This window comes from Labrus mixtus, chromosome 21 (assembly GCF_963584025.1).
Source record: "Labrus mixtus chromosome 21, fLabMix1.1, whole genome shotgun sequence".
Taxonomy (NCBI): Eukaryota; Metazoa; Chordata; class Actinopteri; order Labriformes; family Labridae; genus Labrus; species Labrus mixtus.
In genome coordinates this window covers 21,520,032-21,545,502 of record NC_083632.1, presented here as the reverse complement: position 1 = coordinate 21,545,502, position 25,471 = coordinate 21,520,032, and the positions used below count along the sequence as shown (strand labels likewise).

The window sequence follows — 25,471 nt, the reverse complement described above, 5'->3', positions numbered from 1 at the left end:
TCTTAACAACCCTTTCTTTGTTTAATAGCCCAAGAAAAAAACATATTTCTGAATAACTAGCTTGAATTTGAGTGTGTACATTTGAACTTCACGATATGAGAAAAATATGCGACGTGTGATAACAGTAACGATATGAATTGTGATAAATAAAGAAAAAATTAAAGTACATATTAGCTTTAACTCACAGTTTCTGGGTCTTTCTGCTGTTCTTCATGTTTGACAGAACACCTGTGTCTGCCACATGTCCCTTCTCAATCCAAAACAAATCCACTAAATAATCGGAGAGTAGCTGATAGTTAGCTTTAGCTTCGTCTGACTGCATCAAAATGTTGTGAAAGCTAATCAACACAGGCCTCGTACAACTGGTAAAAAGCATTGTTTGACTACATTAAACCTCTTTTTTTTGCTAATGTATTGCGATAAATTCAGACATGTGATGTGTTTCTTGTGAATGCTTATCAGGGCCAAACCGATATGAGATGTTTGAGGCCAATACCGATATTGGGGGAGACAAAATCTGATACCGATATATTGAACGATATCTTTCTAAGATCTTTGCTCCATCTGTAGAGATAGATATACTCATTTATTGAGATCAAACACTTGTGGAAATGATTTGCATCAGCGCTTCACACTCTGGAGGGTGATATCGCTCGTTGTAATCCATATAGCGGTGAAAGGGAACTGCTAGTTTAATACAATGAAATTCAAATGAAAAGCTATTTGCCTAGTGAATAAATCTTGTAATATCGGTGCGTATCTGCAATAAAAATTAGCCGATACCGATAGACACTGGATAATGCTAATATCAGCAGGTCGATTAATCGGTCGGCCTCTAATGCTTATATCCCAATGACGATCAAGGGAGGATGCAACCTTCATCTTTTGGACACATCATTACCTTTCATCTGGTTAAAACATTGTGCTAAAGATGCTTTAACAGGATTTTTTCTTCCTGATACCAACTACAGTACACACATTAGTTTATTGGCTGATACAAGTATACCAGATAAATACTTTAATAAAGAATGGTATTGAAAAGCATACAGCTGCTACCTGCTCCTACATTTGAAGGTTGTATCCACTCAGTGTCTAATAACTCTCATTGCATGAACACTATCTAACTTCATTGTGTGGGGATTAGGGGGGTAGTTTTAGTATGTAATGATGATCTAAATGATGTTTAATTGATATTTATTTATTATACTAGGATAAGCCCCTTGGGGTGTATCACCTTGTTTTCAAGGGGGTCCCAAAAAGGGGATGAGGCTTAATGAAAGTTTAGAATGTTTAATATCCTCTTTGTATATGGACTCACTGTAGCCCTAAATTTCCCCTCAAGATATAGAAGAGAATCACATGTCCCGCCGGTGCACCCTCCATACATGAGAGCAGTCAAAAAGATTGTGAAACATGTGACAGGATGTCAGAGAGCAGTGGAGGCACGCTGCTGCCTGCGATCGAGCTGGAAACACACGACACACACTCAGAAAAGATTATATGTGCAGCCCTCGCGCGACACAGTGTGTGTGAATAATTCAAATAACTTACCATAAATGTTAAAGTAATTAAGTGCTCTAGTTCGCTCACTGACACCTTCACTGTCTCACACACTTAACATTGTTCACACACACACACACACCTTGTATCACAGCGCTGGCACTCTTGAGCTAAATTTGTCTCCAACACTTACTCACAGCAGCCGATGTCAAAGTTACACCTTCATCAAGAGAAGCTCGCCAACTCAGATAAGCCCCGGAAACACAAGAGTGTAATATCTTTATGACCTGAATCCAGCTAATGACGAGCTTTTGCCTTTTTACTTTGAGGGCCTTTTTCTGCATGCCAACTAATGTGCACATGACCCCTCGTGTGTGTGTGTACATTATGGATCGCACGCCGGCCTGCGCAGTATGCATGCAAACATAGATAATGGGACTATAATCATTTCTGCATCAGGGAGTACAACAGACAGAGAACAGAGCCAACAGATGTCATGGCTATCCTTTAGGATTAATAAATGCCAAAACAAGATAAATCTCCCACAATGCATCACACATTAGAAATATTCTGTGTAAGAAAGGGGCAGTTTAGTGTCTGTGCTGCGAGGGTTTTTTTTGTAAATTGGAAGTGGACATTAGAGATGCTAAACTGGATAACAATGGAAAACCATTTCATTAGGTGAGACATCATTGACTATAAATGATAACACCCAAACATGGAATTCATTAGTACATTTTTTTACTGCTCCCGCTAATCAGACTTGGCGCTTCTCCACTCAAGTTTACACGCCCCGCAGCAGTCAGGGGTTGGGATGAAAATCAGCAACAGGCTCATAATCCTACAAGTTTTTTTTATTACTCATCATGGGTCTATTTTTAGCATCATGCTATAGCTGGATGGAGAAGTGGAAAGAACACAGAAGCAGAAATTGGCTGGAAAGCAGCTGGAAGGACGCCCTGAGTTTGAACACTTGGCTCTCTTATAGTTTCTCGTCTGTGTTGCAGCTTTGTGACGCTTCAGACGGGGGATTAATATGTGCAGAGTAAAAAGCTGTTTGGGGAGTAAGAGTAATAAAATGCTGAAATGAACAGAATTCACCAAAAAAAATCTTTGTGTAAGAATAAAGACATCTTTGAGGACTCTTGAATGAAATCAGGTGTTGTGTTTATAGGTACAGAACATTGACCGTATAAATATAGTCAATGTGTCTCAACTTCCAGGCAGGTGCAGGGAACACATTCCCCTTCACTTCAACAAAACAACTGACCTACCCTTAATCACTGGGAGAATACAGAGTTCTGAACACAGCTCTCAACACATAAATTACTACCTGCTATCACCGCTTCACTCTCTTCAGCGGATTCCCCCTGGAATTATGAATTACCAAACAAATAACTACAATTGGTGATGGTTTCATTAGGCTCTGACTTGCAGTCTCTTACCTGTCTGCCTCTCTCGTTCTCACTGCCTCCCTGACCAGTATTTGCAGTAGATTAAAAAAAGAAATCTTGTTTAATATCCGTTAATTATCAATATGTATTAACCTATTATATTTCCTGAAAAGTGTTTTTTTTTTTTTTTTTACATTTAAGTCTCCCACTGTAACCACAGAATATCACAGGTATATTAATTGAATCATTTTAATGGAAACTTCTTGTAACTTCTTGAAACTCACTTGAAGTTCGGACTAAGATACAGAAACATCTTTTTCTAAGTCCTCAGAGAATTAGGAACTGAATATTTGAATTCTCTGTTGTTTGCCTTAATGATAAAAAACTTTCAGCGCCCCAGTCTCAGAAGTCTGGATACAGCCCCTGCTGACAAAACAAAATGCACTAAAATGTTTGTGAAGGGAGTCCTGTGAGGTTTCCTCTGCCATGTTTCCTGTGTAAATTCGGTGATAACCTCTCTGCGTCAATCGACACTTCTTCTGTCTCTCTGAGCGTGGGAAAGCTGAATGGGGCAGGCTTTTTTCCCTTCAATTCTTCTCCTCTCTTTGGGCTGAAAGTGTGAGTGTGTGCTAGAATAACAAATCATATCAGACCGCAGCACAATAGTTTTGTCTGTAAAAGCATTTTACATATAGGCTTTCTATGTGATTTTTCACACTTAAATGTAATATAAATCAAGTATATCCTCTGAAAATAACCCGAGTCCCACTGTCTGTGATGTTTTCAGAGTTTTCAGAGTCCTATCTTCAGTTTGTTTACATCGCCCGGACGGCTGGCTGACTCCTCCCCTCATGTATAAAAGTTGTTTAATTGAGGGACTAGAGAAAAGAAGAATAACATACTGTACTCACTGCTTAACTGTGTTTCTAGATCACGCTCATTTCAGGTAAATTTACATGCAGTGTGAAGATACGAGCAGAATAAAGATCGCTAGCATTAGCATGCTAACACAACAATGCAGCACCAGTTGTTTTGGTTTCATGCTGGTGCTCAAGGGCGACATCTGCTGGATCAAAAAAACGCATATTAAGCGTTCAATGGAGCATTCATGATATTCTCTGAGTGAAGGATCAATAAGGAACGCCTTGGATTTGAGATTGTTCTTTTTTCAATGAAGCATCTCCCTTACAAGGAGAAGAAGTGTCTTGTCCTCAAACTGTTTAACCCAGCAGGCATGAAACCCAAGCTAAGGTAGCTTCAGAAAAAATGTGAATCATCATACTGTGTGTGTGTGATTTCTTGGCATCGACTGTCATTCTGAGGAGGATTAGTCTGTAAGAAGGGGAAGTTGATGTGATTAGGATACTCTCTTTGTTGTGGCTCGAGGCTCTGTGTGTGGGAGGACACGTGGGCGATCACTCGAGGCGAGATGTGGCTGCTCTCTAGCTAAACTTTGCCCTGGGAGGCTGGCTCGCTTACTTTCAAGTGGTTGGTGCTGAATGGCGAGATAGCCGCAGAACAGAGCGTAGACATCTGTGTCTGTCTGCATCTGTTTCATCTACCTAATGTGGCCCTGTACACGCTGCCTTACTGCGTTCAGAATCTGCTTATAGGTTAAAATGCATTAAAGCTGAAATAACAGAATTTTTTTCACATTTGTTTTGGAACTCTTTTAATCAGTTAAATATTTACTGGTTTATTGTTTTGTTTTGAAGACATTCACTGAAAGAACTCTGGATTTTGGACATTGCTTCAGACAAAACATGACCATGGGAAGCATCACTGGCTTTTAGCACTCTTTGTGGATATTTTCAGAATCAGAATCAGAATCTGGGTTTATTGCCAAGTACATTTATACATACAAGGAATTTGACTTGGTGTATTGGTGCTAAACAATTAACAAGGAAATAAAGTAGAACTAGCAACAACTTAAATAATACAGTATAAGAAGATAGTACAATATATAAAATATAATAAAAAAATGTAAAATATAAAATATAAAAAAAAGTTTAAAAAGTTTCCTTCCTTCTTTAAAACATAAGCTAGTCAACAGCAAATGTATTTACCAAGAGAACATTTGATTATTGATGAATCCATACATAAATATAATACTTTAAATTACAGACTTAATAAATCCAGAATTGGCTGCAGATCAAGGTCAATATTATAAAAGTAGAGACACCAATACAACCTGAAATAATGCAGCTCTCCATAGTAGTAAAATTGCAAAATGAGTGATATAGAGGGTCATAAAAGATACTTCCAGAAAGTCATTATAGTATGGCTATAAAGCCTTTCAGAAGCCTTTGTTTTCAAGTGGATGTCTTGTGTACTTCACATCTGTTTTATTCACCTGCATCGCCCCAGAAAGAATTCCCCCTCAGGTATAAAAAAAAACACTGAGCTGGATTGAATTCACCATTTCCAAATTTCCTGCAACACACCCCAGTAGCCAGAAAACAAATGTCTGCAGCTGTTTAGACAAAACGTGCCTCTTATGTGTGTCGACACCAATGCCAAAAAAATGTGTGAAAATGGTCTCTTTTACAGTCTCGTCGGTTGACCCCGCCAGGCTGCCGATGTTGTTTAAAGGCTTAACAGCAGATTTGGAAAGAACAGAAATTCATTTTGACTGCCAAGATTATGGGGTTTTTTTTTGTGGTGCAACATTAGAAGATTAAACATACAGCACGTTGTACCCACATGCAACGAGACAAATACCCCAACACAGACGGGGCTGGCGGGTGACGTGCGAGGGTTGAGCCGGGGCTTGTAACAAAGTGGATGACTGAAGTGAGAGAGGAGACTACATATGGACCTGATTAGGAGCGAGACTGGGGAGGCTTCCCGACATGTTCCCATCACCATGGTAGTGTGACTGTGTGTGTGTGTGTAGGGGTCTGTCGGTAAAGCAACATTTCTGCTGTTGAATAGAGGTACTCTTTGCCTGGAATTATTGCTTGGAGCTGTCGAGAGGGGGGATCCCTTTAACTGTGAGGCAGAGCAGATGGGAGACAAAAAGGAACGGCAAATTAAATGAGCTGGAGTCACGGCGGAGCACAGTCTGACATTTAGGGCAGCAGAGATGTACCGTGTTGGAGTAATCCACACCTAATTACAGTGGAAGGAGGGTTAAGAGAAAACAAGGTCCAGCTGATTCTACAGACTGAATGAGGAGGGGGAGCTGTAGGGACGTGTGTTTCTTGGCTTCAGCCTCAAAAAGAAATGGAGAACTCCTTTTTTCACCTTTATAACATTCCCTGGCACTTTTTCATTTCATTTCCTTTCATTTTTTCCCCCAAAACAAAGTATTATCTACTGTTCTGTTTCGAATAGACATGCTGAGGACAGAGCTGCTTTTTTTAAAAACCAGCAGGTAGCCATGAAAGCAAATCTTTTTTTTTTAACAAGATCCATCTATGAGGAACTGTAGTGAACTTCATGTCAATACCAAAAGAGACCACTTATCTTAACTTGCTGGGTGGTTTCTATTTTATGGATCAGAGGTAGCTCTGGTCAAATTGTGTCTCAGATCAGGGTGGTCTGACAAAGTCAGTGTTTTTGCAGGCAGGCACACAACCATCACAGAAGCAATGTGGACTTGGAGCAGGGCTGGAGGCGGACATGTTGTTCAACACTGTAAGGTTTGAAGTCAGTGCCAATCATCCAGACTGGCCCCCTCTCTCTCTGCTCGTATCTGCTCAACATCACTGGAGATATGAAATCCTATTTCCTCTCATCTGTTGTTGTGTACAAGATGAAATGCAGACCAAATTGTTCCCCTCGCTAGATATCAATCGCAATAATGCAGGTGAGCGTGTTCATATCAGATAGAGCGTCACATTCATTCTGTTTGCTGTCAATCACCTGACACCAGCAGGAAGTGACTGCACTGTTGGAAAGGAAGTAAACCCCTCAATGTCGTCTTTCAACATTTATTGTCTTCCATTGTGGTTTGTTGAGACGAGGGTTATGTTTGATTCACGTTTGAATCTTGTATTGTGCAATGAAAGAAGCAAAGAAAGATGTCTGTCACATGGACCATCTGACCATCTTTATCATTTGCATACTAATGATCCACCTAGACTTATATTTATGTTCTCTCAAACAGTTTAAAACTGAAGAAACCTTTCAGAGGAGAGAATGAAACGTCTTTGAGCCTCCAAACAAAGTCCAGTTGTCTTTTGGATCAAGCTTTGCAAAAGCAAGGAAGTTGTTTATAGTCAAGCTAGTGGCTCTTGGAGGTTAGTGTGAAATTTGTAAGTTAACAAGAAAAACAATCGATTGGGGTTGAAAATTACGTCATTATCTAGTCATAAACCAGAGTATATATATATATATATATATATATATATACAAGAGCTTATTGAACTTCACTGGGCATGTAGATATCTAACATGAACTGTGTGAAGTGGTTTATAGACTGCTGTTTTGAAGACTTTTAGCATTTTGACCATCACCAAATTTGTTTTTGAAGCAGGAAATGACCATATTTGGACATCATGGTAAATACGTGTGTCTATCCTTGGGCCGGCAGTAGCTCAGTCTGTAGGGACTTGGGTTGGGCACCGGAGGGTCGGCGGCTCAAGTCTCGGTGTGGACCAAATCTGGAAGTTGGTCTGGTAGCTAGAGACGTGCCAGATCACTTCCTGAGCTCTGCCGCGGTGCCCCATCAATTTTCCCTTGGGGGGATGAATAAAGTTAATCTTCTTCTTGCCATATTGTTAGTCTCTATCCCGGTTGAATAGCACTGTAGTATACCTTGTCTTTCAGAGGTAGCCACGCCCTAAAGTTATTTGAACTACATATTGATGGTATTAAAGTGACTTGAACTCCAGTATCCGACCCCTATGTATTACATTTAAGCTATTCCAGTCCTTTGAGAGAAAAAAAAGTGAAAGCGTTCCTCTAAATGTTGTTTAAAACCTGGATGAAGATCTGTTGTTGTGAGTTAACAGAGCCTCTTGGACCATGCCAACCCTGTGAAAGCCCCTCATCCCACCCTGACTCCAGGAGAAACAGCGCCCATCTAATTCACTCTCAGGCCTATCATATCATCAGATTATGGTTGCTTGGGCTCCAGCATATGGCCGTAGGAAAACCCCCTCAGATTCTGCTGGCTGTGTTCATCAAATCAAATATTGATATAGTGCTGATGCTGAGCAGATGTGTGATATAGGGAGGCCATCGTGGGCAGGACCACCTCCTATGCAACCACACACTCAAACACAAAATGCACTCACAGCAGGAGGTCCCTCCCCAAAACTGCAGATTAACCAGAGCAATCAGTGTGAGGGCTCTTCAGCTCCCCCGAGCCCCAGATTCTCCTCCTGACCCAGCGGTAGTTAAAAACTAGAAGCCATATTAGCCCCCCCAAATCTGTCTTCTCACGCAATAATGGCCGGGGACTGATGTTACTGAATTATTACTGATCAGGCTACTGCACAGTGAGTTATGATGCATGACTTCACACACACAGATATTTATCAGGGGGTCGTAGTTTTTAAAGAAAGGTATGTGCTAAGCTAAGAAAGGTATGTGCTTGTGAAGAAACAATATGACTAATGTAAACTACAAAATTAATTTAAGCCCAATAATGATTCAGCGGACATAAAAGCTTCTATGCCTTCTGTTTTAATTGGTTGCTGTTTTTTGGGGTCTGTTCTTTCTTTTTCTCTCTTTTGTTCTTTCTCCTTGGGCTCTGTAAAACTGGATTAAGTGTATTATGTGCATATAATGTTTTTAAAAAATCTGTATCAAGATTTCTTTTAATTACCATCATCATTTGATACACTTTTTTAAGCAGGAAAATGATGTTCTAAACTTTTCCATTAAAGAGTACACCATGCAACATAGAATTTTTGTTCCAGGGATTTTCCCTTTCTCTCTATTTCTACATGGCGGCATGGCTTTTGCACATGCATGTCTCCTCCTGTGTGTCTGGCCTTTCACCCTCTGTATCATAACCTCCCCTCTCTGCTGATGTCCCAGCATTCCTGCTCTGTGGCCTCTGAGCCAAAAGAGAGACTGCTCACACCGTCACATTTCACCCGGCATCACTGAGGCGAAGTAGGTTAAAGGCAGGCAAGCAGGCTGGTCGGCGGCAACATCTGTGCATATGCTGTTATACATCACACTTCCGCTCTGTCAGACTTACAGAGAGGCGGGGAGGGCGAGTGTATGGGATTAATGCCAGCTGGCTTTGATGTGTATGTGTGCTCATGTGGGGCTCTGTCCACATATCTGTCTGTCTGTCTGTCTGTCTGTCTGTCTGTGTGTGTGTGTGTGTGTGTGTGTGTGTGTGTGTGTGTGTGTGTGTGTGTGTGTGTGTGACCCAGGCTTTAATGCAGAGCATGTCATTGTCTACAGTTAGAGGGATTGAGAGCGGCGGGTTTCAGATTAGAGTCTGGATCCAGAGGAAGTTTCTTTTGCCCTCCTTGCTTCCTCTGCACGTGTTAACCACTGTGTTGCACGGCCAGCCGGGGGGTAACAGGGTTATCTTTTTTTAAAGCTCACCCACTTTTAAGCGACATTATATAGCAGCGAAAGTCGCAGTTTAAAGCCAGTAGATCTGGGCAAATCCTCTCTCAGTCACACGAGTCGGTGAAAACTGTGTGGGAGCGCAGCCAGTGTTAAAGTGAGCGTGGGATTTTTCACTCTGAGCTCCTCACTCAGCGCTGTTGGATACTGGTCGTGAGGAAGTCCGTGATTAAGTTCTCAAGGCCTGGACATACTCTCTCTGTCTTTGTTTTCCCTTCTCTAAAAAATGGCAAATTCGACCAAAATAAATATTTTAAAAGTTCTGAAATTAAGCGTTGATGTGCCCCCTGGGGTAGGTTTTGTCATGCCAAAGCATCGCTGCATTAGTTTAAATGCCATCAAAGCTGTTGGTTTCAGTGGGTGGCCGGGGACAGTTGTTAGTTTTGGGTGTGAGGAGCAGCAGGGGATTTACTCCCAAAAGTAGATTTTGAGGGATTTTGTTTTTTAGGGGGGGAAATTACTGGAGCTTCTTTTTTTTTCTGTGGTGCACATGTTGGAGTTTAAACCCTTTGGACCCTCTCAACCCACCACTCATACGGTGGATTTGTGGGGCTTTCGTAATGCAGACCTCTTTAAAAGTCACAGAGGTTGAACGCTTTAAAATTGTCTGACCATTTAGCTCACATGCGATAAAAAAAAAAACTGTTCTGCACCAGCTACAGCTGCCCCCTCTATTAGACCGTCTGACCTCCCCAAGGTCTTTTGTTTACTACGAAGCAATGACTCACACCAAAGTTGATCTTAGTAAATTATCATTCAAGCATGGCCTAGTTTGGTTTGAGTCAAGTGTGGAGCTTTGCCCCTCTGATGACTCCCTCTGTGCCTGCTGAAGACACCAAACTAATTTCCTGAATGAGTCACAGAAGGTCACAGGGGGAAGTGTGTTAATCATGTAATTGGTGGACCACCTCTGTAGAAGAGCCCCTCCACCAACACTAAACAAGATTAACCAATGGACCAGAGACGTTAGCACTGGTTTTATAGCACCCGTCTTATTTTGAATATGTGATTCTGAAAGATAAATAATAAAGAAATGCCAGTAAGGGTGACCTGGATTGGAGGATAATGGAAAGCTTTGCTGCCATTAATGGTGGTAGGTTTGGATTAAAGGGAGCTTCCTCTGCCTTTCATTAGATTTGGAATGAGTCAAGATTGTAATCACACACATTGTTGCAGCCAGTATCTCCATTAGCTAATGCACAACCTGCAGGCAAAATGTTAGCTGTCTGCTCCTGGCACATCAACTTCCTCCAAGCCTGATATCTGCTGTCCATTTCCCCGGCTTAATGGTATCGTCTTCATCAGAAAAAGGCACAATGCTCTTTGCTAAATGCTAACATCAGCCTGCTAAAAGGTTTCTAATGACAAAGCTAGCTTGTTGACATTAAGTATCTTAGTTTAGCTAGTTAAGTGAGTTAGGAGTCTGGCATCAACTAGTTGACCGAGGATGATGGGAATGGCAATATTTAGCAGACTATTGGTTATGAGTTTAAGCTAAAGAAAGTGTGTCTTTGATTTGAATAAACCACTGCAGTGTTTCAGCACTGACAGATAGTTTTGGTGTGAGTGATCTCTGTCACAATAAATCATAAACAATATGTAGATAGTGCCTTAGGTTATTTACAACTAAGTGTTTCATTATTTAGTTTTTGCCAATATTGTAACTTTGTAGTGGCAGGAATGACCTTGTAATGTTTTAAAATGTATTAACTTAAATTATAGTTTATCCTAAAGCTAATCAAATTTGCCTTTTTTCAAGAGGAAATGCTAAATCTCCAAGGCTTTGACAAAATGTGGCTTTGTGACACATTAAAACATGAAATTTGAATGCGCTCAGCCCAGCAGGTTTAAAAAAATCTCAAGTTATGGAAAGTAGCGTTTGTTAAATTTGAGGAAGAGTCAGCAAGCAGCTTGCTAAGTTAGCATAGAGACAGCTAGCCTTCCTGTCTTTAAGTCACTGACTCGGATCTAACATACAAGATAAATAACAAAGTTAGTTTATCTTTTGATGTGCCGGAAGGTTTTATAGCTCTTTACTCATTTCCAATGTTCATGCTAAGCTAACCAGCTGCTGGTTGGCAGAAGATCGAAGTTCTAACATGTTCAAGCTAGCATGTGTGTCAGGTATTCTTTAGACACATGGACATAATTTAATGCCTATGGGCCAACATTTTGAAAACGTTACTCCGGAAGAAGATTACAGAATCATGTAAAACGGCCGTATATCTGTTTAAGGGCACTAAATAGCTTAAAAGGTCTCATCACAGAGCTCACAGTTGTTTTGTGTATGAATGCTGTGAGACTGCCTCAGGTTAGCAATGCTAATTAACATTTTTATTTTCATACATTTACACATTTATAGTCCCTTATCTTGTCTATTAAAAACATGGCCCACAAAGGATTTCCCTCAGCTGTTTCTCCTGCTGTTTAGCTGACCCTCATCATGCTGCTTCAGGATTAAATAACTAGGTTATGAAGCGCCTTTTGTCTCTTAATTTGAATGCCTTCTTTTACAATACTTGGCTCCCCTGAACGCAAACTCTTTTACAAGCTGTTGAATTAAACAGGCTGCATGCCCTCTCTTGAACATGTAGACCTTGTTGAACGTTAATTGGGATTCCTTCCCGCCTGTAAGAGGAAATAACAAGTGTTTTTTTTTTATTTCTCTCTTTTTTTAGCAGCTCATAGGCACACAGCTGTGACTGTGATAAAAGATGTGCCATTTTTCCTGTTGAGAGCTTTCCGTTTTCTGCCTCTAAGCTGGCTTAATGAAGCAAGATTTGCGCAGAGGCTTCTTTTTTTTCTGCATAAAAATTGAGAAATAAAGTGTGTGTGGGTGGAAATGAAAAAAGAGAGAATGAGCGGAGGGGGGTAAAAGATTGAAAAACAAGATTGAGAGATCAAGTCAGAGTGAAGAACGGGGGGGGGGGGGGGGGGACTCCGAACAGAAATCAAGTCATCCTCCACTCACGCTCATTACGCCTGGAGCTCTGACACCCTCGCGGCCAGGGATTCAGGGTCGTGGGCCGTGTTAAAAAATCACTCCTAATGAAAGAAATCTTAATCTGGATTGGTTTTATTAATAGCATTTTCCCCCTGAGCCAAGTGGAGAAGGAGGGGGGAGGCACAAAAAACACTTTCAAGTGGAATAATTAAGACCCCCTCGTCTTCTCTCTTTTTAGTTAATTAAGGGCGAACACGCTGCCTCTTGATATGTGTTGCTGCAGCTGAACAAGGTGAAACAGCAGCAGCAGCAGCCTTGTCACTTTTGTGTCTCTCACCTGTACTGAGCTGAGTGTGTGCAGGGATGTGAGTTGTGCACAGAACGAGAGTAAAGCTGTGTTTTTTCCCCATCATGTGTTACAGTTCCTGAGGATCTGTCCCTGGAGGAGAGGGATGAGCTGTCAAACATCCGACGCAGGAAGAGAGAGCTGCTCGACGATATCGAGGTGCGTGACATAAGTATATCCAACACAGTACAGGAAGGAGCTGTTTCACATCTATTTATAACATATCGTTCAAATTTGAAATTTGAGTACAGTATCTGCTTGGCTTTTCTTTCTAACCTTTTGCCTATCAACTGTAAGCTCTATTTGCATGCTGTGTGCAATGCAAATAGACCTACAGCACATCTTTGCAAAGTCAATTTGCTGTCAGAAATCGATGATCTTTTCTTCACAAGCAGCAGGACATGTCCTTGTGCTTCCTCTGTTTTAACCGAGACATGTCTCACTTTCTCTCAGAGGTTGAAGTTTGAGATAGCAGAGGTCATGACGGAGATCGAGCAGCTGACGTGTGTTGGAGAAAGGTAAGTCGCTGCAGTCGAGATGCCATTCCTTGCATGATGTGCATGTTTACATCAGACAGTATATATCAGAAACGTTGCATTTGTCAATGGTTTTAAAGTGTTTCTCAGCTTCAAAATACTCCATTTTATTGTGTAGGTTTACTCGATCGTTCATCTAAAGTAATCTATGGCAATCCAGTAGGCTTCAATAGTTCTGCTTTAAATAGGAACTTTCAGGTTGATTTTTGAAAGTAACTAACTCTAACCCTAACCCATATTATCCTCTGTTTAATATTGTTTAACAAGTGCTTAAATTTGGAGAAAAGTGGCCATTTTCATTGTTTTTTTCAATATCACGCCTCATTACATAGCATATCTCTTTAACTGATCTTGTCCTGAACTTGTGTGAATCATGTTTTCTGAAGAAAATTTGAATCCTGCTTTTTTTTTAAGTGTCAAACGTATTGAGCATTGTGATCCTTTCCATTAAAAGTGTCAACAAAGGTTCTTTTAATCTTTTAATAGAGCTGTTTATCACCTCGCCTAACACAGACCCTGTGGCAGCACTTACAGATATATATAAAATATATTGCTGTACATCATAAAAAGGGCATCAGTAGTCATTTCAGTTTGTTTAATAATCAGCGGTGTTAAAGTCCCAATAACACGTGCCAAAGTGACATCAGTCTCTATATTTTTTTGTTGTTTACCCAAATTAATTTGACATGTAGTCCAGTGATATATATTCAGTGAAGTTAATTATGAATTCAAAGGTGATAACAAGTGCTTAAGTTACTTTATAAGAGAGTTTAAAGGTTGCAAACCGTGTCAAATAAATGTGACTCCTTAAGTTACAGAAAATAAAAAGATGACCTCCACTGCCCTAAAGCAGACTTGTAAAAGTGTTTGCCTTCAGTCATAAATAACCAGTAGCAGAGTTATGAGTGTTGAGTCACCGCCTTTATCTCGCTCGTCTTTGGGATTTGCATGTGAGCTCAAAGACGTCAAAGTTTTTTGTTTTTTTTGACAGATATAGGCTGTAACATTGACGTAGCTGGACAGGATGTGACTTTATATGAAGGCTGACATATCCATTTGGTTGTTTATATAGATCAAATATTGACTTATTATACTTTTTAGTGATTCAAAATGTTAACAACACCATTCTTTACAAAAAACTGTTCACGACGAGCTGCTTAGACAGTTTAAGTTTTTAACCACCAGCTGCATAAAGCAAACAGTGACAGTTGATATGCAGCATGTGTGCTCACTAAATCAATCAGGCATGTTGTCTTGTCCATACATAAATTGTGTGTGTGTGTGTGTTTGTGTGTACTGTTTATCATTGAGGTCAGGCCTGCTCTGTCATCAAACCTAACACTTTTATTGAGTGCATGTTAACACACACACACACACACACACACACACACACACACATTTAGAGCATGTTTTTTTAAGATGAGTTTCAGATGAGTCTCAGACATGAATATATATAATGGGTCATTGGACCATTGAGATGTTGCATCCGTACATAGAGCATAATAGAATGTTTGTTATTCAGGTGCCTGTATGTGGTATTCTTTTAGAGTACCTAAGTGTATTTATTAGTGTTTTGTCTACATGTATGTTTCTGTGTTGCAGTAAAACCTCCCAGAGAAACAAACAGATCGCCATGGGCAGAAAGAAATTCAACATGGATCCAAAGAAGGTACAGCGTGCCCTCATCATAAAGCACCACAGCCTCCAGTGTATCTGCAGAAATAAACGATTTCACCTGTGCTATACCTCAAAGAGCGATCCATTCTCAGCCATGAAACCCTGTCATCTTCCATCATCCCTCCTCAATTGAGATGAACAGCCGTCCTGATTGCCCCTCCCCCTCTCCCTCCCCGTTTCTCTAGGGAATCCAGTTCCTGCTGGAGAACGACCTCCTCCAGCACACTCCTGAAGACATCGCACAGTTCCTCTACAAAGGCGAGGGTCTCAACAAGACTGTCATCGGAGACTACTTGGGCGAGCGGTGAGACAAAGAACAGCCTCCCCCCTCTCTTTACATTAGATTAATGCTCTGTCTGTGATTAGAGAAGGATATTATGGGCTGAGTTTATTACATGATTGACCCCCTCCACATTATGAATCCTTGAGTTATTGTGTGTCTTGTCATTGTTTAACTGGTAGTAAAAAGGGCAATGCAGCTCCTCGTCTCTTAGTCCAGACTGCTGGATAATGAAGAAGAAGTCCTGCAGATAGTGAGATGGATGATGTTATCTCAAGATCAGATTAGAGGCAAAAAAGGGACAAAATACACTGAATCAAAAAAGAGGAAGTTCCAGTTTAGTGTTTCAGAATTATGACGAGCAAATGCAGTTGATTCATCATCTGAGTTCAATTTCAAAAACCTACTATCAATTAGAAATGATTTGAATGTGAGCTGCTAAGGTTTATGCTGTGAAAATGGCATGCACACCAACATTCCTCATATTATATAAACTGATATTTACCTGAAGTATGTGTGACTGATCTCCGATTTAAGTATGGTCTTTCAATAACAAATTTCTGTCATTGATTTTTTTTTTGTAAGTGTATCGTAACAGAGGAGTCAATGTCTTAAAAAAATCAAATTAATTAGTCTATGTTATTTTAGGAAAGAACTATGAATCAATAGAGACAATGAAACACACACACACACACACACACACACACACACACACACACACACACACACACACACACACACACACACACATACACACGCTCAGTGAATGAGGCTGAAGGATGGGGAGGGGGGACTTTTAGGGCTTTATTCATGGAGCATCATCAAAGAGACCACCTACCCGGTGAAAATCACACTTAAACACAGGCTGAGGGTTCACGCTCAGTAATTATCACTAATTGAGCTTATGCAAGAAGCAGGAACCTATCATTACATGCTGAGCCGAGCGGGAGAGGAAGAGGGGGGGGGGGGGGGCAGAGAGAGAGAAGGACACATGGAAACAGAGATGGAGGCAGTGAAGAGAAAATAGCTGGAAGGAGAAAAGATAGCAGGAGATGGATGCAGGCTGAGAGGATGACTGGCTGCTAAATGAAGCTGTTATTGTTTGTTTGTATACAATACAACCCACCTTTTCAACACTGAGACACCTATATATGAGTTTTATTTTACAAAGAGCAGGCGGGTTTATTTTTTAATAAAATGCACCTATTGCAATAACCTTCTATATGTAACCCTCATTGGACAGCATTCATTTCATTGGGCTGCAGAGAAAGAGAGAAATACCCTGCGTCATCGGCCAAATAATCCAAGACTGTTATTGCAATACAAGTTTGTTGTTTATTTTTCAACCTCAAACAAAAGTCTAAGAATTCCTGCTTTCGTTTAAACAACACACAACACAAAGCTGATCCAGGATCTGGATCACATGAGACCCTGAAGTACAACAAACATGATCAGAGAAGCTGTGACCGCAATCCGAGAGAAGCTGTTGACTTTTTCTCCAAAACCCCCTCCGATTGGCCAAACAAACCTCTGAGAAAAAAAGAAAAAAAAAGAAAAAGGGAGCCTGTGTGGGTTTCAGTTTTTGGCTGTTTTTCATCAGTCAAACATGCAGTTTTACTCCCCTCAGGGCGGAGAGACACTCAGCATCGGCCAGCTGTTTAAATTGTTTCCAGACCCAGCGTCCGGTATGAATAAGAGCACAAACATGACAGGAATGCTGAGAAACAGGAATTCAGGTTGAGAGATGCTAACATGGAGGAAATAGGGTTTCCCCCCCACCCTGTCTTCAGGGTTCACATTGTTTTCAGAGTTATCTTAAATCTTCTCTCAGGTGTTTTGATGTCTCTTGGATGGTCTAATTGTTCTTTAGGAATTTTTTCTCATCCTTCTTTTTGATCACCAGGGATGACTTCAACATCAAGGTGCTGCAGGCTTTTGTGGAGCTGCACGAGTTTGCAGACCTCAACCTGGTCCAAGCACTACGGTCAGCAGAATGATTTACCTTTTTTTTTTTAAAGTACTGTGCACCCTTACTCCCAGCAACAACACATAATAATCTCCTTTCCTCTGCTTTAAATTGTAGGCAGTTCTTGTGGAGTTTCCGTTTGCCGGGTGAAGCCCAGAAGATCGATCGTATGATGGAGGCGTTTGCCTCGCGGTACTGCCAATGCAACCCCGGAGTCTTCCAATCCACAGGTGAGACGCGAAGCAGCACCAATGGGTTATTGGTACTCATCCAACAAGCCTCTCAGAAGAGCTCCTGTGCCCCCTTCAATGACCCCAACCCTCTTTTTACAAGTGTTATATGAAATGATTTCTACAATTCTACAATTCACTTAGCAGACACTTTTATCCAAAGTGACGTGCATCAGAGAGTAAGAACAACACAAGCAAGGATCTAGAAAAAAGGGAACAATGTCAGTAAGAGCAAACGATCAGCTTTGAGTCTGATTGGACACACAGGTGCTGACAGGAAGTGACCAGAGGCAAAGCACAACATTGAGGGCAGTTCTTGAGAGCTCTAATCAGTATAGAAACCATCTTATAAGTCATCGTTATCAAACAAAAACCATCGTCACTACCATCATCATCATCATCAATAATATTGAGACCATCATCATTAAGTTAGTAGGTATTCATGAAAGAGCTGGGTCTTTAGCTTTTTCTTAAAGGTGCAGAGATTTTACACTGGATCTTATTTAAAGACCAGTCCAATGAAAAGCAAGTCTATTAACTTGTTTACATGTCAATGTGGTTAAAGTAATTTTCCACAAGACAAGTCAGGAGCATGCTATAATGAACTGTTTTAAAATGTAGTCCAGCTGACATTTGTATCTATTATGTTTTCAACATTGAAACATAGACACACAGCAAAACAAACACATAACACACCTACTAGACTGGAGCTGGAGTGTTGGACAGGTGGTGGTGAATCTCTTGGAGCATGCTAAATAGATGGAGTTACATCTAAACTTTCCCTCTACAATACCACATTGCTGATGCCATAGCTGACCCAATTACTTTTTAAATTCTTCATTATATTAAAATGGAGCTCATCTTTTTATGCAACCCAAAACTCAAACTAAAAATAGTGTCCCATGTAATAAATTCCCCTGCCACTTATCCCAGGGGGTATATGTACGAGCAAAGTGTGAAATCCAATATGTTGGACAAAGTCAATGTAAGCAGTGTAGGCTAATGTTCCCGCAGAAGTACCGCCTGAGGGTTTTTGTAATGCATTTAGTGATGGCCTATTTTTTATTTAATGCATTTTAATCATTAGGCCTTGAGAGTAGCTGTAACTAAAGCTCAATGAGGATTAACAGGATAACAGTAACTAAAGATCACAGTTCACAGCAGCAGATATGTTTGGAGTGAACAACACAGCAACAAACAAGAGACATCCATTATTCAGGAGGACTCAACCTGGCTGAGTAATACAAAGTCCTGTGATAAACAAAGCCTACAGCTACAACGATCTGCAGTTAATTATTGAAAACGTTTGTGGAGCAACTTATTGTGTACAAGCTCATTGAGGATGTTTGTGGTCCCATTGAGGAAATAAAGCAGAATTGGCAATTCAGTTGACACATTAAATAATGAGTGGCAGTATTATATGTTATGTGATATATAGAGAGCAACTTTATTTATGATGAATGCCTCCAAAATGCATGACTTTGAAAACTTTAAGACAAAATGTTTTGCAGATTCTTATTAGAACCATGGATGTTGCAAAACCGTACATTGTTTCCCTAAATAAAACAACACATCCAGTTATTATATTGATAGATAATTTTCACGGGCATGAGCAAACCCTCTCTGTCTCTCAACTTAATTTTTCATGCTCATCAATTTTTTTGATCAGACTGACATTCCTCTGGCTGTTTCCAGCACCTCTCCCCCCACTGTGCACACACTCTATCTTTATATAGAGAGCAGACAATAGGCGGCCCAGGACAGCCAGGACCAAAGTGTGTCAGTGAGAGGAGACAGACAGAGGGGAATGAATGATTCATTTACAGGCAGCCAGTGGCCCGTGTGTGTCTGCACATTAACACGGAGTAGAGAAAAAGCCCTGCCCCCCCCCCCCCCCCCCCCCCCCCAGACGTGGCTGACTGACTCTAAAGATCCACTTGTCTCATAAATAGAGAGAGACTTAACCTTTTTTTTCCTCAGTGTCTTTCTGTATCTTTCTTGCTCCTATACCAGTCTGGTGTTGGATCAATTAAAGAAACATTTCAATTTAGTGGAATCAGGATCATCTTTGCCGTCAATAACATCAGATGAACTAAAGGTGTCTCTTTATGCTGATGATATCCTGTTATATGTACGAGCGCTTTAAAATTTAAGCTTTAAAATGTTACACTACATTTGCTACAAACATTTTCCCTGTTTCACATTAGAGATTAATCACCATAGAGAAATACAAATGGAAAATAAAACCTATATTTAACATGTCATTTTATATTTTCAAATTTAGCAAACAATACACTGATTAACTAGGGAAATGTTTTTATTTCCTCAAGGAGGGAAACTTATTATTTTTGACCTCTTGAGACTTGTAGTAGCATTCAATCAGGTTGTTGAGAATACACTAGGAAATAGATATTAAGATAATGAATAGCGTGTTATTACCAAATTGAAATGGGGTCTCCACAGCAGGACATACTCTCTTTTAACACATTCGATTCTCTGTTGCTCTCAGATACCTGCTATGTGCTGTCATTTGCTATCATCATGTTGAACACCAGCCTACACAACCCTAACGTCAGAGACAAGCCCCCTGTGGAACGCTTCATTTCAATGAACAGAGGCATCAATGAAGGAGGAGATCTGCCAGAGGAGCTTCTCAGGGTGAGGGTATATCTGTAATGAGTGTGTGTGTGTGTGTGTTTTTGTGTGGGATGATTGATCTTTGTGACTGCTCTGTCACACCTACTCCATGAGAATGATGTGTTACCTCCACCGTTTTCATTTTTGATAAATAGTCTACCTCTCCCTGTCTGCAGAATCTTTACGACAGCATCAAAAACGAGCCATTCAAGATCCCAGAGGATGATGGGAATGATCTGACGCACACATTCTTCAACCCCGACAGAGAAGGCTGGCTCTTAAAGCTTGGTATGTACATTAATTGAGAGAAAAGTATTGTGTTTATATATACTGTATATGTCAGCAGAGCCCGTCTGTCGAGCAGGGTCCTTCATTTTCATGGGGATGAGTGTTTGTGTTGTTTGATTTTGTGAAACTATTTCATGATTGGCTGTCAAGTAACCATGTAAAGGCTCATTTATGCTTCCTTTATATGAAATTAGACACATACATTTTAAACGATATAATGGTCACTATCCATATACTCCCATGCGTCCTTTACTTTAGGATGGACGTTGTCCAATGGGCAGGTTAACATCACATATATCTTTATAGTTCATAACCAACTCGCACAATGTTTTCTCAAAAAAGGTTTTTGCCATTTTCCAAACTCTTCTTCTTGGTTGTGTTTTGCTGGTCTGGCTTGAACTATTGGCTACACTGCTCGACGCTGCGCCTACGATTTCAGGTGGTATTTCAACTTTTTGGTCTGTGTCCATAAGCTTCCGAAAAACAGTCCAGAAATACGGATGAAATAAGCGCAGAGTACAGGCAGAAGGCTCTGTCAATATTTTGTATGCGTATCAGACATAGAGCATAAATGAGCCTTTAGAGGTTGAAAGCTCTTGGGCAACAAAGATGAAATAGACAGAAATAAGAGTCCAAAATGGAGAAAGCTGTCAAAAGTGGTGTAACACCATCCATTGTGTATGACACTGCTCTACCTGAGTATAAATTCATAATAATGTTAGCAAACTGGGTCGGCGATCGAAGGGTGAGCGCTTTAGCATGTCAGTGTTAGCATTTAGCTTTAAGCACTTTGGGCCTGGTATTACTTCCCTCAACTAATAGTAGGCCTGTGGCTCGCGACTTATTTCTGTTAGCCTGCTTACAACTGTGGGACATACTGTTAACTGTATTACAACAACTGATTGGTCACCGGCGGCTAGTTCACAAAAACGTTACTATTTAACCGGCTCTTTGCTAACTATTATTGTTAGGAAATAATCTTCAGTCATGAATTTATGCTCCGTATAGCATAGCTAGGCTATAAAGTGGTTGTGGTTCAACAAAAGCTAACACAGCAATCAATTATTTTCTGAACTTTCCTCTGCTTCTCTAACTGGTTTAAATCATCCCTTTTTCCGCCAAAACTGTCCTCCTCAAACTCTCCTCATGATGTTATGAGATGTGTCCTTTCTCTCTTCATCCAGATACCTCGTCTTTGTTTTGTCTCGGAGGCTACTGTCTCTCTCCTTCTCTTCTCTCTTAAAGCATGCTGCTTCTTGTAATTACACTTTCACTCCATGTCTCTATGACATGGTGATCTTTGTGCTTGTTTAGAAACCTTCTGTGCTTTTTTTGTTACTCGCTCTCTCTAACTTTTCACCCTTTCAACTTTTGTTCTGTTCTGTGATGGCTGTTCCTCCTTGAATCTCTGTATTAGGAGGTAGGTCACACTCCTTCCTCCATCCTCCCGGTTCATAACAGAGTCCCTCATAAAGGCATTGGCTGCCTCAGCACACCGAGCCCCTGAACATGCTAGCCACCTCATTTAGTTGGCTTATTTTATTTAGAGCAGTTTTTGAGCAACATAGTGAAACGGTGGATTGTCTCATTTAAAGGCAAAGGCGATCATCAGGTCAGTGGTCTCTCTCATTCTGCATGGGGATTGGCTGGTCTCCTCTTGTGCCTCTGGAGTAGCTGGATGACGCACAGGGCTGGTCTCAGTTGGTGCACAAGCAGGTCACTAATTTTTGTCCCAAGAAGCTTTCACATGAGTAACTGTTGACCTCATCAGACTACAGTGTCACATGCAAGTTCCTCTATAATATCTTGACTGTCTGCACACAAACATAGCCTATCATGTCTGTGTGTATCCAGGAAAAGTAATTATTAGGCTACAGATTTTCCCACGAATAACATTTGTCAAAATTACTTATTTGACTTTATTTTAACTAAGACAAACATGACTTTAATTTACCCTGACCGTCTGTACTGTAGTTGAGGTGTTTGCTTTTTAATTGCTGACTGGACAGTTTAATCGGTTCATTTCTCCATTTGTCAGGACAACTTCATTGATGTGAACATTTTTGAGGAAATAATGAAAAAAAAAAAGGAACATACTTTTTTGCCCCCTAAATCGCTACTAGACAAAGAATTTAGGTCAATCGAATATTGAAAGGTCAAATTTCTAGCTGCCATCTAAACTTAGCTTAGCACAATAACGATAAATAACTTTAAAAAGCTAGCAAGGCCAGGTCCAAAGGTAACAAAATTAAGCCCCAAATCCTCTTCATTAACACTGTTTTAAGCTAACCAAGCTACTAGCTTAAATGTTAGCATATTAGCATACAGACATAGGAGTGTATTGTGTACGTCTTTGCAACTGTTGCCAAGAACGCTTAAAGATTACTTCTAAAATGTATTGCACTGGGTCTTTAAAGTTGCTAAAAAGGGACAGTACAACCCTTACAACAACCTTAAAGCAATTGAGCAAGAAATTCTTTACAAATAAGGCTAACGTTGCTTGATTGACTCTCCCACCATTTGAACCTGCCCTGCGCCTCACACAGCTCCTGTGAAGTATCGGGCTAGTGGGGCTGCATACCCACTGCTGCATTTCTGGACATTACATTTAAATGAAGGAGACCCCTGCTTTTATGATTTTTTCCCCTGTATTTACACTCCTACAGACCTCAGTATCAAGCACTACTGCCTGCTTATCCTCTTCCCGCTTTCAGCTGCATTTCCCACATCATTTATCTCATTAGTGGATTCTACACTCATTTTAGTTCCACCAGCAGACTCCCCGCCTAATGAGAGAGGATTTTCTTTTAGTTGTGAATGATGCACTCTGCTAGCCTGTCAGATTTTTCAATATGACATATTGCTGCACTGCTGAAGCTCCATAAGCTCTCATTACACCATACTGTTAGCGAGGATTGAGCCTGCTGCCACGTCTGAATCCCTCATCATCAAGTGTGTAAAGCATGCTAAATTATTATTTCAACTTTTTTTTTTTTTTGTTTATCATAAGGATTACTGTCTGCATAGAGGTTAGACTGACACTTTGATGGTCCAGGTTTTAATGATGGAAAAGAGTAAGAAGACAAGGACAGATGCCACCATTTTTGACCTGGTCCATATTCATTTGAACCATTGACAGTGAAAGAGGGACAATGTGTATCCACCTCTTCCCGTTGAACTAAAGTCAACACAAAATCGACAGACGCTGACATATTATGCTGGTGCTGTCAATTGGAGCCAGAGTAGAGCAGTAGGCTCTCGGCACAGTTTGGATGTCTCGCCCCCTTCTGCTCACCATGACACACTTAAAAAACGACCCTTCCGGTCTTGTTTGTTCAGGTTACACACAACTCCCCAGAGGAGCAATGTGAAAGAATCATGATTTGACTCATCTGGCATTTAATTCTATTAAGTGTTCAGTTAGTAAACTAACCAATTGAATCAATACTGCTATGAAATGACCAGTCAATGTGCTTTATAGTGGCTGTTCGTCAAATACATCCAACAAATAACCTTTTGACTAAATTACACTCAGGGGAAACATTTTGATCCTTAGTTCAATAATACTAAGTGAATGACAAATGTGCATTTTAAAAACATGAAAACCTGAACCTGCAGTTGAATTTCATATTAAATGTCTGGTTTTGCGGATGAAATTTCACATATGGCTAAGCAGGATAAACTGCTTTGTGGTAAAAACTGGCTGAGTAAAATGTGTCTGTGGATTCACCTGACTCCGTCCTTGTTACTTGAGTAAAATGCATGGATGCATCTTAAAGTCAACACTTCTCATGAATAATATAGATGTTGCATTTTTACCCGTATAGAATGAAAATCTGGGTCAAGCGAACATTACATATTGATTACATCAGTAGCGGCTGCTCGGCGCTCTTTCTGTGATGTCAGCAAAGCGTATTATTGTGCACGTGCTGCAGGAGACGCACTGACATCAGCCTCATTGTGTTTAGTTTGATAACAAAGGTAAACAGCTCATTGCATCACTGACGGGAAAATCCAATAATCCCGATAATCTACTTTTATCTGATGATGGAGGCAGATGGAGAGATTGTGTCGCTGATGATATTATTCCTACACTCGGATGTGTAACCCCACTCACTCCTGCTTTAGTTTTCACATGTATGTAGATACACGTCTGGGACCAGTTTTCATGAGCCCCCCCCTCTCCCATCCCCACTGAGCCCCCAGGCGTGGATCTCTTGAGACGGGGGGAGGGGGTGCTGGGGGGGGGAGAATCCAGCCTCTGATTGAGCCTAATAATGCAGAAAACTGAAAATCAGAGCCAGATGTGGCACGTGGAGCAAGGTCTCCAGCAGGTTAGGTTTCGACATGTCCCCCCTCTCCCCAGTTTGAACTCAAATGTCGTGTGTTTCTCTCTGCAGGCGGCAGGGTGAAGACGTGGAAGAGACGGTGGTTCATTCTGACTGACAACTGCCTCTATTACTTTGAATACACAACAGTAAGTGGGCTGTTAAGACGAGGGATTATGTGTGTCTGATGTGACTGCATCGTTCACAAATAAAGGCTGAATATGGTTTGTTAAGCAGACTGTATATGACATGATCGCATCGACATTAAGAGTTATAGAAGATTGATGCCACTCTCTAATCTGTTCAGCTACGCCTCAGAGAAGGTTAACTTAGCTTATCTGCAAACAGCTAGCCTAGCTTTGTCCAAACCTATAAAAAAAAAATCTTACTAAGTTCAATGAATAAAATGTCTTTTATTTTTTTAATCTGTCACAAAATTTTACATTAAAAAATATCAATTTCCTTGGTTTTCCGAGGATTATGTGCAGGAATATTTCTTGGCCATGGTTTCATGGAGTATTCATGGTTTACCCTGCAACAAGATGATACGCTGTTCTTTGCTAAGCTAACAAGCTGGTATCAACCCTTTCATTTAACTAACAAGAGAGTAAAAAAAGCACATTTTAAAATGTCAAACAACCTCTAAGAATCTCTACAATTATTTTCAAAATGTGTTTAATTTTAGATCCATGTGTTCCAGAGAGCTGATAATATAACGGTATAGACGAGTAAAGCAGATTGTAAAACGGAAACATTAAGACGAGAAGGCATCAAAGCAATCCAATCAATGTCCCTCTTACATACC

At 40.6% G+C, this 25,471-nt stretch overlaps 1 protein-coding gene across 1 annotated transcript in view; it reads left to right on the top strand.

The window, feature by feature from the left end:
• The window catches only part of LOC132955988 (cytohesin-3-like), a 33,859-nt gene that overhangs the window by 2,181 nt on the left and 6,207 nt on the right, over window positions 1-25,471 (top strand). The window contains exons 2-10 of the mRNA XM_061029114.1: window positions 12,801-12,883; window positions 13,178-13,242; window positions 14,863-14,929; window positions 15,123-15,241; window positions 17,121-17,201; window positions 17,301-17,413; window positions 19,923-20,071; window positions 20,227-20,338; window positions 24,739-24,815. Of these exons, the coding sequence (XP_060885097.1) occupies window positions 12,801-12,883; window positions 13,178-13,242; window positions 14,863-14,929; window positions 15,123-15,241; window positions 17,121-17,201; window positions 17,301-17,413; window positions 19,923-20,071; window positions 20,227-20,338; window positions 24,739-24,815 (866 nt within the window). The remainder of the gene's footprint in view (window positions 1-12,800; window positions 12,884-13,177; window positions 13,243-14,862; window positions 14,930-15,122; window positions 15,242-17,120; window positions 17,202-17,300; window positions 17,414-19,922; window positions 20,072-20,226; window positions 20,339-24,738; window positions 24,816-25,471) is intronic.